The sequence below is a fragment of the Salvia hispanica genome, chromosome 4 (genome assembly GCF_023119035.1).
Source record: "Salvia hispanica cultivar TCC Black 2014 chromosome 4, UniMelb_Shisp_WGS_1.0, whole genome shotgun sequence".
In the NCBI taxonomy this organism is placed as follows: domain Eukaryota; kingdom Viridiplantae; phylum Streptophyta; class Magnoliopsida; order Lamiales; family Lamiaceae; genus Salvia; species Salvia hispanica.
In genome coordinates, this window is record NC_062968.1 from 50621659 (window position 1) to 50636086 (window position 14428).

Here is a 14428-nt window from a genome sequence, read left to right on the forward strand (position 1 = left end):
TGTTTTATTCCTACTCCGCACTAGAACTTGATTAGTAGTACTATGTTTTACTCATTAAAAGAACATATCAATATCAATATAATTGGCTGATTTTAGCATTAATTTAGAATTATATCACTCATTCTTTAAAGTCGGGGATTTAAAGTTATAGAAGTACTTATCTAGAATAATATGATTAATAATGATTATAAATAAAGTTAAGTGGTGTAGGTTTAAGCGCAGGTCTGCATCTGCTGATCATTTGTGTGGAATAAATTACTACTACTAAACTAATAAGTTGGAATGAGTGGACAAGTATAGCTAAACCCATTGTGCCACATTAGAAAATACTATCCATCCACCATTACTTGTCACTAGTTCATTGTTCGATCTGTTCGCCAATACTTGTTACATTTATTTTTTGCTATTTTTGGTAACGGACCTCACATTCCACTAATTCATTCACACTCACATTCTATTAGTATAAAACTAATATAAAAAAAAGGACTCATATACCACTAACTTTTTTCACTCATTCTCCTTTACATTTCTTACCCGTGTCAGGTCAACTTGTGACACTTACTGACAGACTGAGGGAAATAGCTAATAACAATCACAAATATAATTAATCAAAAAGAAACAAAAATTATTTATCTAATTTGATATCCGGAGGCGTTGTTAAATCAAAATTCCATTATACAGTATAATTTTTTATATATTCCCTCCGTCCCATTCAAGATGGTCACCTTTTCTTTTTTATTTGTCTCAATCAAGATGACCACTTTCCAATTTTGGAAATAACCTCCTCTATCATCTCTGTTGATTAAAATATTCAACTATTTTTTATCTCTCTACTTTATTACACTTAACAGCACTTCCTAAAATCCTGTGTCACTTAAGAATGTGGTCATCTTAAATAAGATGGATGGAGTACAATTTCTTTTTACTGATTATTTATGACTAGTATGTTAAAATTAATTAAGTCATCCCCAAGGCCGAGAGTATTAGTTCCGTTGGTGGACCTGGGGTTTAAGGCTCTATTTTCTTTTACTAATCCTGTAAATCTTATGAAATCGTCAAATATTGTTAGTATTATTAATTAATTATTGTTTTGTAGTCTCGGCCCCATCACCAAATCAGCTAACTTCTTGAAAATCTTAAATTTTAAACTTGATTAAAAAAAATGAAAAATCACAATGCCAATTATTAAAAAAGATAAAAGAAAGGAAAAAAGGGTATATTTACATGATCTCATCATATATAAAACATGATAACAATAATGAAAAGCATACACTCGATAATGCAGCTTTAGGAAACATGTGAAATGGCTGTCGATTATACAGCTGGGGCATCAAGTGGAACACTGTTGCACGGGAAACATGTGCGAAATTCTATTCATCAATTTTTTAAGTGATCAATTAAACTAACATCTTAATATAGAACTATTAATTATATTACCTTTAACCTAATGGGTATGGTCGAGTGGCATGGGACTCGTCCATCCTTAATTAAATGGTCAGAGGATTGATACCTAAAATATCTCCAAATTTTAAATTTTATAAAAATTTCGATTTAAAGTATTTGTTCGTATAACAAATTAAGATAATTTTATATAGATTCTAGCGAGATTCTATATGTTTACATAAAGAGAGTTGCATAAAACATCAAATACATAAGCATTTCAGTACACTTGCTTTATACTGAAGTTAATTCAATTATATAGCGATGCAGATTCAATGTTATCTATTTTGTCGAATTTATTGTTAGAGACTTAGAGTTAATGACAGCTTACTAATATTATTAATTATTGCAAGATTAATATATATACTTTTGGATAATTTTACCTTTATAATGATGTTCCGACGAAGCTATAATGAAGCGCGTTTTCTATGAAATTAAATCTCGTCCTAAATTCTTTTTTTTTTTTACTTCAACAATACAATCCCTAGATTAGTTATCACCCCTACAAAACATGCCAAACAAGTTTCATCCTAAGGCTGAGGGGAAGACCAATAATTTCGGTTGTTACTTAAAAATAAAAATATGATTCAACAAATCATTGCATTATTTTTATTCACTTTCCATCAAAACCTTTTTATTTAAACTTACTATATTGCTATTCTAACCTCCCAAGTAACGCCTTTAACTTCATGAATTTTAAATTTTTTTGCTAAGTTAGTTAGGAGTCAATTTTATCTCTTTAAATATCTATGCTATGCACTGCGACAAGATTATTCAATCCATTGCGACAAAATTTTCCAATAATTCGGAATTGTCTGGGTAAATATAAACAAAGAGTTAAAAAATTACTCGAAACGATACTTATCGCATACTTTCTTCTTACTATTTGTTTATTAAAATCCAAATAAGTTCTACATGGATGTCCACAAAAAGAGGGGCCACCGAAACATATCAATATTTATTTTTCGACAACGAAGTGTGATTGATAAACTTTATTCATATATATCCCCACATACACAAACTACATCCTCTGCATAAAACCCCCCATGTTAATGGAAATTTTGTTGGTTATCGATCTTGCTCTAGTTTCACATAAAATTAAAATGAAGTATATAAATATAGCAAGAATTACTAATGCTAATCTAGATTATAAATATGTGTGGCTCAATTTGAGATAGGAAGAATCAAATGTTAAAATTAATGAGGAATAGAAAAAAAAATGTAAAAAATATCTTACATGAACATGGTTTGGTTTGAAGTTAGGTTGATGTATTATAAATATGTACTACTATTAATAATCGTGCAGTGCATTACTTTTTAATATATAGATGTGATTATAAAAAAAAAATAGGCATAATAAAGCCCCTTATAATATTTTTTGTGCATTCGCGCCTGAATTATCGCAGCTAATATATGATGATTTTGACCCATTTTACTTTATTTAACAATGTAATCTCTCCGGCCGAATTATACTACATATAATATGATACCACTGTTTCTTGGCTTAATTATATAAATAAATATTTCGATAAGACAAAGCAAAACATCGAAAAATACGAGCTTTGAATATATATTAATAACCATATACAGTATTGTCACTCTTAACGACCTAATTTTAATAATTAAAATTACCTCTACCTAACATTATGCACGTTACAGCCCACGAGATTAAATTGAGAATGGTAGGTGGGTTTTGAATCATAGCTTGTTTCTTTTTCCTTTTTGTACATCAATAATGCGCCATTCTCAATAGTATATAGTGATCATATATATCTATGATTATCTACACAAAGAAATAGAAGAAAAAAGTACAAAATTGCAAATGTTAAATTACACTATATTCCCATACATTCCAATAAACTTTTTAAGATTAATCTCCAGCTGGATTTTGGCCAATTTGCATATATTAAATATTATTCTTAATATTGTTGATGAATGAATGAGACAAATCTGTCGTCCTGTTAGTACCATCAATATATAAGGTCATTATTAATAATATTGCTGTTTTCTAATAGTATCTCATCATGGTATGAATGTTATGATACAAAATTAAATGCATTTCCTTTTGAATGCACAGAAGCGAATAAATTGGGGTGATGTGGGGTATTTTATTTGAACTTAATTAGTGGATAAAATTTTAACATCAACATCAAGTAGTTCTCAGCAATATTTAATGCTTTAGTTTAGAGCTAATTCATAAATATAAACTGTACTACTATTATTTATTAGTATTGTTAATTGTAGAATGTAGCAATTTTGTATCTCAGACTTTGATATCAAAATGCTGGAAGGAAACTGATAATTAAGAATTAATTCAATTCTTGGAAAAAAAAAAGTACAGATGCATGCTCCCGCCGAACAATTATTACATAAAAAGGAAAAAAATAAATTGGGATTATTTGAAATTTCTGGAGTATATTTACAAATTATAACATCGAAAAGGGTAACTAAATTTGGTGTTTTAGCATAGATAAAATGAATAAATTCAACTATTTTTCTTTTGCTGCAGCAGATCACTTTCTGCTTTGGTTGCGCATATAATGTCGTCCACATGATCTCCAGCTTCTTGGACCTGCAAAAATGGTTCAATATTTTTTCATTAAGGTTTTGGCACAAATTGAATTTTAAACTATAAAAGATAATACTAATTAATAATGAAAACAAAATTTAGAAATGCATAGACAATTGCTTGTAATATGCTAATAATTATTCATGTGCAAAGTATTTTAAAACTAATTAACTGGTCACACTTGTTGATCGAAAATCAATGCAAAATCTTAATAATAGATTTTTCCCATATTAGTCTGAGCTGTACATTCTGGACTATATCATTATTTTTATGATGGTTTCTTGTAGTAGTAGGTAGCACATGAACAACTTGAGATAGACAGCATATAATTATACAACTTGCACAATAATTTCCCATTTCCCATGAGGAATCAGTCGAGATTTATAGCTAGAAACACGAGATAAGTACGATTAATATTAATATCTTTTAAGAAATAGACGTGAAATTAATTTTAATTAAAGTAGTACTTTATTACAATGAAATTAATTTTAATTGAGATGTGTTTCTTTGGCAAAATATGATTTAGTCAAATAGTGTCAAGAGAGACACTTCTTTTTGCTTCGAAGATTAAGAATAATGTGTTAAGTCGATGGTGAATAAATTAAGAAAGAATAAAATAAAAGAGAGTGCTACTTTTTGTTAAAAATAGAAATAACTCAATTATTTGAATATTTTTCAAAATAAAAAAATACTCAATCAACATAAAACCACGGAGGGAGTATAAAAGCGAAGAGAGACGCATATGAGGAATTAATATGGTTGATTTCTGCGGCTCATTATTGCACAAAAACAAATTAATATGGGAGTAATACCTTATCAATGACGTCATCAAGAGAGTCAGCCGTCTTGGCTGTTTTCTCAGCCAAACTTTCAACCTTCTCGACAAGATCGCGCAGTTTGGATCCCTCGGGGAGATCGTCGGCGATGTCCTCAGCGATCTTGTCGACAGAATCCGCCACCTTCTCCACCGCCTCCACTATGTTCTCCACCGTTTGGACCGCGTTTTCAAGCTTGTCTGCACACCCAAATCAATTCTATTCCTCAGCATCGATAAATCCGCTATTAAATGTCTCATTTGAATTCACCATAAATTTCAAAAAAATATATAAATGAAATATGGATCATACTATAATAGTATTATTTTTATAATAAAATAAGAATGAAATGATTTAGTGAAATATAAAGATCTTGAATTTCTTACTTTTAATCACCCATAAAGGCCCCCATTTGTTGGTGAAAAAGGGTAGAATAAATGATACCACTAGTCCAAGAATCCAGCTCCTGTTTCAACCCTTCATTCAGAAAACAATAGAGGAAGAAAAGAAAGAGAGAGAGATCTGATTTAGAGTTTTACTTACATGGGCTTTGAAGAAGGTGGTGGGCCAGCTGCAGGTGGAACTCCAGGTGCAGTGTTAGCACTCACAACAAATTTCCTAATTAAGAATCAAAGAGTTCAAAGTTAAAACCTATGTTTACTCAAAACTGTTTGCAGTTTCACATGTTTTTTTTTTATTAATAAATGAATAGAAATTTAAAGGTCGCGTTACAGTTTTATTATATCTTTCTTACTATTACACACCTGGTAGTATGTCGGAGTACTGTTTTCTTGGCGGCCCAGAAGCTCAATTCATCGCTCTTGCGCTTGGAAACGGCTAATCTCGAGATGGGATTCCAAGAAAGAGCTTGAAACCTCGTACCCGAAGAGATGGCCGAGTTGTGGGCGACGGTGATGGAGGAAGAGCTAGCCATTGACATTATTTAGCTTCGATCTTAGTAGATTGAGTATTGATGATTGGATCTTGGTTTGCAAAGGGGTTTGAGAAGATTCTTGTGTTGGGAAATGATGCTTAGGGTTTTGGTCTTATTTTAAAGGAGGCGGAGATGAGAATTCGATTGGATCTAAAAGGTGAGAAACATGTTGAATACTAAAATTAAATTGGTGGAGTTGTTACATAGTTGACTTGACAATTAAAAGATGGAGAAGACGCGGTGGAAATGAAATAGTAGAATAAATCAATTAATTGGGGTGGTTTTCGTATGTAGTAAAACTAGTAGTGGAGAACTAAATAATTAATTGTGGAAATTAAACACATGATCGTTTAAACAGTCAAATTAGAGGAGCTGGTCCACATGCTTTCCATATTCCACTCATGTGAATTCAGAAGCGTGCCTTGCCTTTTTTTTTAATGCATGGAAGCCTCGAGGAAATTATTCACCTATAGTATTATTGACGGAAAATAATAAAAACAATATAAATTTTTTTGAAATAAAATAATGGTGACATGAATATGATTTGAGTTATTAACTAATTAAAGTAATCTTGTCACTATCTTGCGATCCCAACGAAAATCTCACTCATTGGCGGAGCTATGGTGAGGTGGGGCCATGGCCAACAATAATTTTGAAATTTATTAAATTTATTTTGATAAGTTTTTGTACTTTAATAAATGAAATCATGAATGATTTTATTTTTTCTCGAAGATTAGTCAATATATTGTTATTATAATAAGACTTGCTAAAATCGTGATAAACTTGAGTTTAATTTGTTTTTAAATTTTTTTAAAATATTTGTTGAGGAAACTTGTGAAACAACCTTTTGGGCTATCAACGTGAAATGGCTTTCTATAGTGTTTGTCTTCATCGGTTCGTAAAAAAAGGTACATGTCTTTTTTTATTGGTTTAGGTAGATAAATTGCTATTTAAAAAAAATATCTTATTGTATCGGGTTTTCATCTTAGTCGATTAATGAACTTCTTCTCCAAATTCAAAAATAGAAATAAAATTCAAGTCGACTTGGAAAAAATTTCAAATAATCTAATTAAAAAGACGACCTTATATAATAAGTTGTCGACAAAACTCGAGATCAGAACAAGTTCATGGAGCTTATTTACTCAAAATCTCCATTTCAACCACATGAACTTGATTTTCCTTATAGAATGGAAATCAAAACCGTAAATCCGTCTCACTTTACATTGATAGATGCAATAATTGATCGTATTATTGTATTGAAAAGAATGCAATTTTTTTGTTTAAATCGCTATATTTTTTGTATGTGAGAATTTACATTTGACACAAGAAAATGAATAAGAAATTATGTTGGCCCTCAGTATTAAATCATGGCTATGTCACTGCTTAATTGCATAAATTGATATCTAATTTCTAGTAATAATTGTTAATTAGTTTGTACGCCATGAATTGTCGGTTTGAGGTTTCTGCTCTTTAGTAGATCGAATATTTGAGTTACCAAAAAGATTGGTGTGTTCATGAAAGAGTCCTATTTTTTCAATCACATTGTCCACCACTTCTCTACTTAAACTATTTAAATCACTATTAATATGAATTTTGAAATGTTTATTTACTCACAATATATCAAACATTTTTAGTTGAGTACTACCACTTAGTGCTACAATTCATTATGTTTGTTTTGAAGAGAGAGGTGTGTATCGACTTCGGGGTCTGTATTTTACTGGGCTCATTCATTCATGCATTCATTAAATTGGGTTAATCTATTGAACTTATTTGGGCCTAAAGCAGGTCATATTACTTTATGTGTTTATGGAGTTTGATAGTAATAAATATTCATACTAGTTACTAGTAATACTCAAAGATGTTTTCTGAAATTGATGACTTATATATTTTATTATACATATGTTCTCGTATCAAATACTGGTTGCTCTATTTCTATTTTTATTTATTTATTATTTATTTATTTATTAGAAATGTATATGCGATGGTATTGGAGTGTGACACATCGGCTCATAACTAGAGAAATTATATTATGTGACCTTGAATATTAGTAGAAGATCTTCTTCTACTATAAATAAATACTCACTGATTAATTAGATATTCTAATGAATTAAATAGAGTTTCAATATATATGATAAATTAATTTTAGAAAGTTTAATAATATTTCTAGTTGAATAAATATACTATATATTAAGAATAAAAAAATTTATATGATTGTCAGTAGCACAATCTATAATTAATTCGCTAAAATAAATTCAGAAAAAAATAAATTTTATTTATGTATTCAGTTCCTACTACTACAAAATTTGCTAGTATTTGTTGTGGTTTCATTGTAAAAATAGCTTTAATATACTAAGAAATAATTTACATGAAATCTAATTTCGTAAATTGTTTACTTATGTGAATTTACGTTTATTATTCAAATTTAATATGATTTGGAATTCATTAGCCAATGAGAAAAATATAAGATTTATACATGCAATAGTTCTATTTCACCCTCATATAGTAATATTAGTAAAATCGTACTATATTTTATTTAATTCTAACAAATGGGCATAAAATAGATATTCAATTTATAAAAAGACTCCCAACAACAACTGCAATATTTATCAATTAATACAACCCATGCCAAAATACATAGCCGAAAGTTCGTACAAATCTAACTAATCTCCTAATATTTTCACATATAGTACAATGGATGTTTATTGTTGATTACCCTCGTTATTAATAGTTAATTTAAGGAAATATAAGAGGGTAAATAATTAATTAACGTCACTGAGGTATGTTATTGAGCTTGCAATAGGCATAATCACTAAACTTCTTGGTCTTATATTTGGACTGATTTTCTTGATTTAGAAGCTTAGGAAAAGGTCCAATTTCAAGATGTGGAGGTGGCTCCATGAAAACTGGCCATGACATTCTTGTAACATCCTTGTTTACTACTGATCTGTGCAGCACTGCTTTGTATTTTCCGTTGCTCAATATCTATCCAAAACAAAAAGATTATTATGTAATCACTAATAATATAATGTATAAAGTTTAAATATGTACTATTAAGTACCTCAATTTGGTCTCCAATGTGGATGATCAATGCATTAGGGATGTATGCAACATCGTACCAATATTGGTCTCGGTGGACTTGGAGTCCTTGGACTTGATTCGGCACCAAAATTGTTAGGGCGCAGAGATCGGTGTGCGCGGGCACCCCGAGGACTATGTCCGGGCGGGGGCACGGTGGGTAGTAGTTGATCTTCAAGTTGTATACGAGCTCATCGCCTCCCACCGCTATCTTCAACTCGTCCGGCGCTAGCCCTAGCCCTAATGACAGGCACCCGAGCAGCTTCTCCACCACTTGATGCAGATTTTTTCCGTACTCTTCGGTCGCTTTCCTATCATTTCAATAATAACCATTTATCGTTTATGTATGTTACATACCAAATAGAAGAACTTGACTAATAAAAATATCATATTAGGTGAGATGACCCATAGTTCTAGAAACCTCATATTGTGGATACAATAATCCATACTCTACTTGCTATTTTTGCAAATTAACTTAATTATCCACATAGCCGAAAGGGCTCGAATTGATTTTTTTATTTTGTTGAGTTAGTTTAATCCATCAAATTAGTGGGTTTATTAACATTCTGAATTACGTCTATACCCTTGTCTGTTTCCAATATCTCAAAAATGTCAAGTAAATAATGATTTCTAATAAGGTTAACTGCGGCCAATCATAATTTAAACACATATGAGTCATTGAGCCTCAAATTGAAATAGTTTATTTACGTCCAAAACGAGAAAGAGCTTATTTAGTGTATAAACCTGACACCAGTAATGCAAACAAAAATGAAACAATACCTATAATCAGAAGGATTGTTTGGCCAGAAACGATAATCAACAGCTGTAGGAGGCCATATTTTGTTGAACAAATGATCAACCCAACCATTCCTCAGCCTACTCCCATACCCATCGATGTTCTTGCTCTCCGGATCCTTTGCATAAGCCAGCTTCTCATCGTTCGAAAGCTCGAAGAACTGCCGCCCAACCCTCTGCAAATCCTCAATCACTTCCGCAGAAATGCTGTGATTCACAATCTGGAAAAGCCCCCATTTGCTGCTCGCATCAACCACCGCCTTCACCAGGGTTTCCGAGTCGCCAGCGCCGCTAAAATCCACCACCGGGACCTCTGCCGCCGCCCCCTGGAACGTCGTGAAGCGCGGCTGCTCCGCCTCCGGCCGGATGAACTCCGGAGGCAGTTCTTGTTTTAGGTCTGCAACATTTTCCATTTTTTTTTTCTTTTTTTTTTCGTTGTATCTAAATTTTTGGTTTGTGATATGTGGTTGGTTTCGTATCCTTATATAGTTGAGAATAGTGATCTTACATCATTCTAGAAAAACTGAAATAACAGAAATAACAACTTTTCGTCATGTCCATCGCATAGAATTGGTGGAAGGAATTAATTATATTAAGGTTTATTTTGTTGTGGGAATAAAAATTTAATCACCATTAAGAGAATAATTAAACTAATAATACTATAAAAGTGGAACCCAGATTCCACTAACTCTTTCTATCCACTTTTCTTTATACTAGTATTTCTTAAAATTAGCACTGAACTTATGTGAGACTCTTATTCGCAGATGGAGTGAGTATATACAAACTCAAATACAAAATTTGAGAAAAGAGAAATAAATTTTAATAACAAAACAAATAGAAAATGGGTGGTCCGAGCCTTTGAAAAAAGTAGAAAATTTAACTATAAAATCAATCGATATCCAATAACACCATAAAAACCAATAAAAATAAAATTACATAAAATTCAATCCAATTACCAACAACAAATATAATTATATATCCAAAATATATGAAAAAATTTCATACTCAAACATCTCAATGTTATACGTAGTGGAGTACTAATAAATATACAAACATTCCAAATTCCACATTTTAATTGTTTAATATTTAAGAACTAAGAATGAATTAAACTAAATTTACAAAGACAATCTCAATAATTATAGTAAGAGCTATAAATCTAAGATTCTAAATAATCAGTTCTAATAAAATAAAGAAATTAATATATATAGTCTAAAATACAAAAAGTTAGTATTTACTCCATTAATAAATGCGATCACTTTTTAAATGGATACCAATTTAAAAGTTTTGTGATTTAATTATTCGTGTCTCGCGGATATGGTTGGGTCTGCATAGACCATTTGGCACATGTCCCTCTCTTGATCTCCGCTCATTAATTTAAAATTTATAATTTAATATCATAGCCATCAAATAGTTTAATACTAGTACTACTAGTATATGTAACGTGAAAATGATTGCTTTCAAGATAGGTTCAAATCCAAAGAATTGTATACTCCAGTATTGATAAGGTAGATTGTTTGTTAAGGCCAGTGATCTACGACTTTGACATCACATTCTAGCTAGGCGTACAAGTATAACAAAATTATATTTTCTTTTTAGTTTGTCCCACTAAAAATGTTATATTTTAATTTTGGAAAAAAAAACTCTCACAATAATATAAATATTATATTTTCTTTTTTCATTTAACACACAAAACAAAATAAAATCTCGTATCATCTCACAAGTGTGACTTCTTTTATGGAAGGGGGAGTACTATCAATATAGCTTGAATGGTTGAACAGACTAATTAAATGGAGTACTTTATTTTTAATTCTATAATTAATTATCTACCTTATAGTACTCTATGAACTTATAAACTTAATATATACTAATAAGGTAGATAATTACTCTGTTCTACTTTATTCTATTCAACTTCACATAAAATCGCATGTCACTCAAGAATATGCATGGTATCTTAAGTGGGACGAAAGAAAAAAGTCAATAAATTGTGTGTGAGTTGGCTGAGCCGTAAAGAAGTAAAACCCGAAACCAAAGGTCTCGGATTCAAATCCTCCGTGATACAAATTTTAAATATAAATTCATGTATCCATATAGGAGTAGTATTTAATTTGACAAATAAGATTTTATATTTATATCCATAAATATAAATTTATGTATCCATAAGATTAACCATGCAATTGAGCAAATGATCATTAAATAACTATTACCTCCGTTCCATAATAGATGGCACACTTGAGTAATGTCGCAAGATTTTAGGAGATGTTATTGTGTGTTGAGTGGTGAGAGAAATCGTAAAATTATATTAATGTGAGAGATAACTTTTTTCAAAAAAAGAAATGTGACATCTTTTGTTGGACAAAAAAGTAAAATGTGACATCTATTACGGGACATGAGGAGTATTTACATTGATAAATAAGATTAAAGTCGGGTGCGATAATTGCTAATAGCCTAATTTTATTTTTCAAACGATTTGCTACCCTTTCTTTATTTTGTATATTATGCTTTTCATTCTCATTCTCATTTTTTGTCTTATTCACACATTTAAAATAAAAAAATTTATGCGCATATTACTCGATCTCAAAAGATAATGCCACTAAAAATGGAATCTACTTTTAAAAATAATTATTTAAATATTTTTTATCTGTTGTTAATTTTCCCCATGTGATTAATGGATATGGATCCCCTGTTGTGCTCAAAGCCTTCCACACAGCCAAATATTTAATTAAAAAAGAAATTAATTTAAATGTTATTATTTATGAATTTTATATTTGGCTGTGTGGAACAGCACACCCTGCTATGGCTTTGAGCACAGCAGGGGATCCATATCCTTGACGGACCCACACGTGTTTCGTGTACCGAATCTGTCACTCACGAGCAGAGCATTTACCCAGACACACCAGTTGTGAATGTAGAACTAAGTAGTAGTTTATTGAAATCAAACAAGGCACTCAGAAGATTAACTTTGATACACATAACAAATACACATGTACATATGCCAATTGATAAGTAGCTATTAGCCTTCGAACATAGTACTATAAAAACTTTTTTAACATAGCCAAATTTATTATTGAAAAAAAACTATCGTACAATATGAAGTCAACCTCCACAGCAAGAGCCACAAGCAGGAGCTGCACCTAAAGCAAGATTTAAATATTCCAAGTCAATGACCAGAATTTGCCACAAGGGGGAACATTAGTAAAAGATGAGGGAAAAACTTACTGTGATCAATTCCTCTAACGTTATCCATTCCACGGGGTGGCCCACGTGGACCACCCCCACCGTATGGGCCACTTCCCGGTCCTCCTGGACCACCGCCATCCCATTTCTTGCTTGCACCGGAACCTTTTCGGTAGGCTTCAGTCTTCTCCATCTGCACAAGGTACGGATAAATGAGGACATGATCCGCAGTGAAACTGCTATATTTAGCCAGAAGAATAGGAGTACCGAAAACATCGTGGCAAAGAAGACCCCAATCAAGTTGATTATGGCCCAGAAAAAGTCTGTGATTGTTTTCAGTCGCCATATTGTTCTCTTATCTTTGATAACACCTGAAGGGCAGGACAGTCCCTAAGATGTTTTAAATGATGCATCGAATGGATGTGCGTCATGTCCATCTATCTTTTTATCGATGTTGATGTATGCATGAATGATGCATCAAGTCTCATATCAATGCAAATGAGTTTTTATGAAGTCTGCGGGTGAAGTTACACAAAATAGTACTCCTACTACCAGAAACTCAGGCCCTTCTTGGTATGATGGGGTGGAATGTGATTCGTACTTCCATTCTATTCATTTGTTTGGCACAATGAATGAAAGAGGGAATGAAATGAGAATGCAAGAAAATGCCATTTCATTCATATCCTAATTCCATTCCCACCCTCATTCCAATCCATCATACCAAGAAGAGAATGGAATGTGATTCCTACTTCCATTCTATTCATTTAAATAACATTAGAAATCCTGTTCATCTCCCCACCTCAGACAACACAGGGGCCAAAAGTTGGGTTTTTTAACTCAGATATCCTACATATGTATAGAACAATAGAAACATTCATTAATTTTTAAAAAACAAATCATACTCCTCAACATGACAACTTGACTGTCATGGCAGATTAATGAGTCATATATGAAACAAAACTTCTCCTTCACATCTAAATTTCCCTATACAAAATTATCCAACAATGAATTAAAAGAATTGCATTTTTATCATCTCTAATGAGTAAGAATCAGACTTATCCCCAATTTCAACCAACCAAGCAGCAGCAACAGGTGTGTTTCGAATTATTGAACAATCGATCATTTTCATTTTTAAGACAATAACACATCGTCGCAAAGGATATTTCTTATCACGAATTCAAATAAGCTGAGCATAAACTATCACTTTGATTCACAATCAACCATTCTGAGCCAAAATCATGTAAAATTTGTGAAAAAATAGGATCGCCAAATACGAAAATTCGAAATGAGCATCAAATTAGGGACGGAAAAACAACATAGATGAATTAATTCTTAAAAGAGCTCTCAAAAGGAGTGGGGGAAAATGTACCTCTCTCGACGTATGCCATGGTAGAAGCGACGACTCTTCTCCGGGGTCTTCCTCTTTGGTTTATAAAGATATGGGTAGGAATCAGGTGTGACCGATACCACAGGAGCACAGTCAGGAGGCCGTTTCATATTTTGACACGTAAGTCAACGTTGCTGAGTAGTTAGACCCAATCACAGCTCGCCAAAACAGCACGGTGGATTTTAATCAAATTGACCTCTTTTTCACAGTAATTTTTTTTGTTCAGAATGGGCCAAGTC

The 14428-nt window shown here is 31.8% G+C and overlaps 3 protein-coding genes across 3 annotated transcripts; all 3 read right to left on the reverse strand.

The window, feature by feature from the left end:
• Positions 1-3810: 3810 nt before the first annotated feature.
• Positions 3811-5943, reverse strand: LOC125219081. The gene is made up of 5 exons (XM_048120947.1): positions 5589-5943; positions 5368-5442; positions 5211-5290; positions 4822-5024; positions 3811-4012 (listed from the first exon to the last, which is right to left on the reverse strand). The coding sequence occupies exons 1-5, from the start codon at positions 5762-5764 to the stop codon at positions 3926-3928; spliced, it is 621 nt and encodes a 206-aa protein (XP_047976904.1). The 5' UTR covers positions 5765-5943; the 3' UTR covers positions 3811-3925.
• A 2315-nt stretch (positions 5944-8258) lies between these two features.
• Positions 8259-10068, reverse strand: LOC125224559 (flavonol synthase/flavanone 3-hydroxylase-like). Its single transcript, XM_048127980.1, has 3 exons — positions 9614-10068; positions 8817-9144; positions 8259-8740 (listed from the first exon to the last, which is right to left on the reverse strand). Exons 1-3 carry the CDS (start codon positions 10039-10041, stop codon positions 8528-8530), a joined length of 969 nt encoding a protein of 322 aa, XP_047983937.1. The 5' UTR covers positions 10042-10068; the 3' UTR covers positions 8259-8527.
• A 2466-nt stretch (positions 10069-12534) lies between these two features.
• LOC125219805 (selenoprotein K) lies at positions 12535-14258 on the reverse strand. The gene is made up of 4 exons (XM_048121884.1): positions 14172-14258; positions 13070-13173; positions 12845-12995; positions 12535-12759 (listed from the first exon to the last, which is right to left on the reverse strand). The coding sequence occupies exons 1-4, from the start codon at positions 14188-14190 to the stop codon at positions 12722-12724; spliced, it is 312 nt and encodes a 103-aa protein (XP_047977841.1). The 5' UTR covers positions 14191-14258; the 3' UTR covers positions 12535-12721.
• Between the last annotated feature and the right edge of the window lie 170 nt (positions 14259-14428).

Coding starts and splice junctions, on each gene's coding strand:
- LOC125219081 (XM_048120947.1), bottom strand. CDS start 5,764: ATGTCAATGGCTAGCTCTTCCTCCATCACCGTCGCCCACAACTCGGCC. Junction 5,291..5,367: donor CCACCTTCTTCAAAGCCCAT/GTAAGTAAAACT, acceptor GGGTTGAAACAG/GAGCTGGATTCTTGGACTAG. Junction 5,025..5,210: donor GCCTTTATGGGTGATTAAAA/GTAAGAAATTCA, acceptor TTGGGTGTGCAG/ACAAGCTTGAAAACGCGGTC.
- LOC125224559 (XM_048127980.1), bottom strand. CDS start 10,041: ATGGAAAATGTTGCAGACCTAAAACAAGAACTGCCTCCGGAGTTCATC. Junction 9,145..9,613: donor AACAATCCTTCTGATTATAG/GTATTGTTTCAT, acceptor TTGAAATGATAG/GAAAGCGACCGAAGAGTACG. Junction 8,741..8,816: donor ACATTGGAGACCAAATTGAG/GTACTTAATAGT, acceptor TGTTTTGGATAG/ATATTGAGCAACGGAAAATA.
- LOC125219805 (XM_048121884.1), bottom strand. Junction 12,996..13,069: donor TCTTTGCCACGATGTTTTCG/GTACTCCTATTC, acceptor TACCTTGTGCAG/ATGGAGAAGACTGAAGCCTA. Junction 12,760..12,844: donor CGTTAGAGGAATTGATCACA/GTAAGTTTTTCC, acceptor ATCTTGCTTTAG/GTGCAGCTCCTGCTTGTGGC.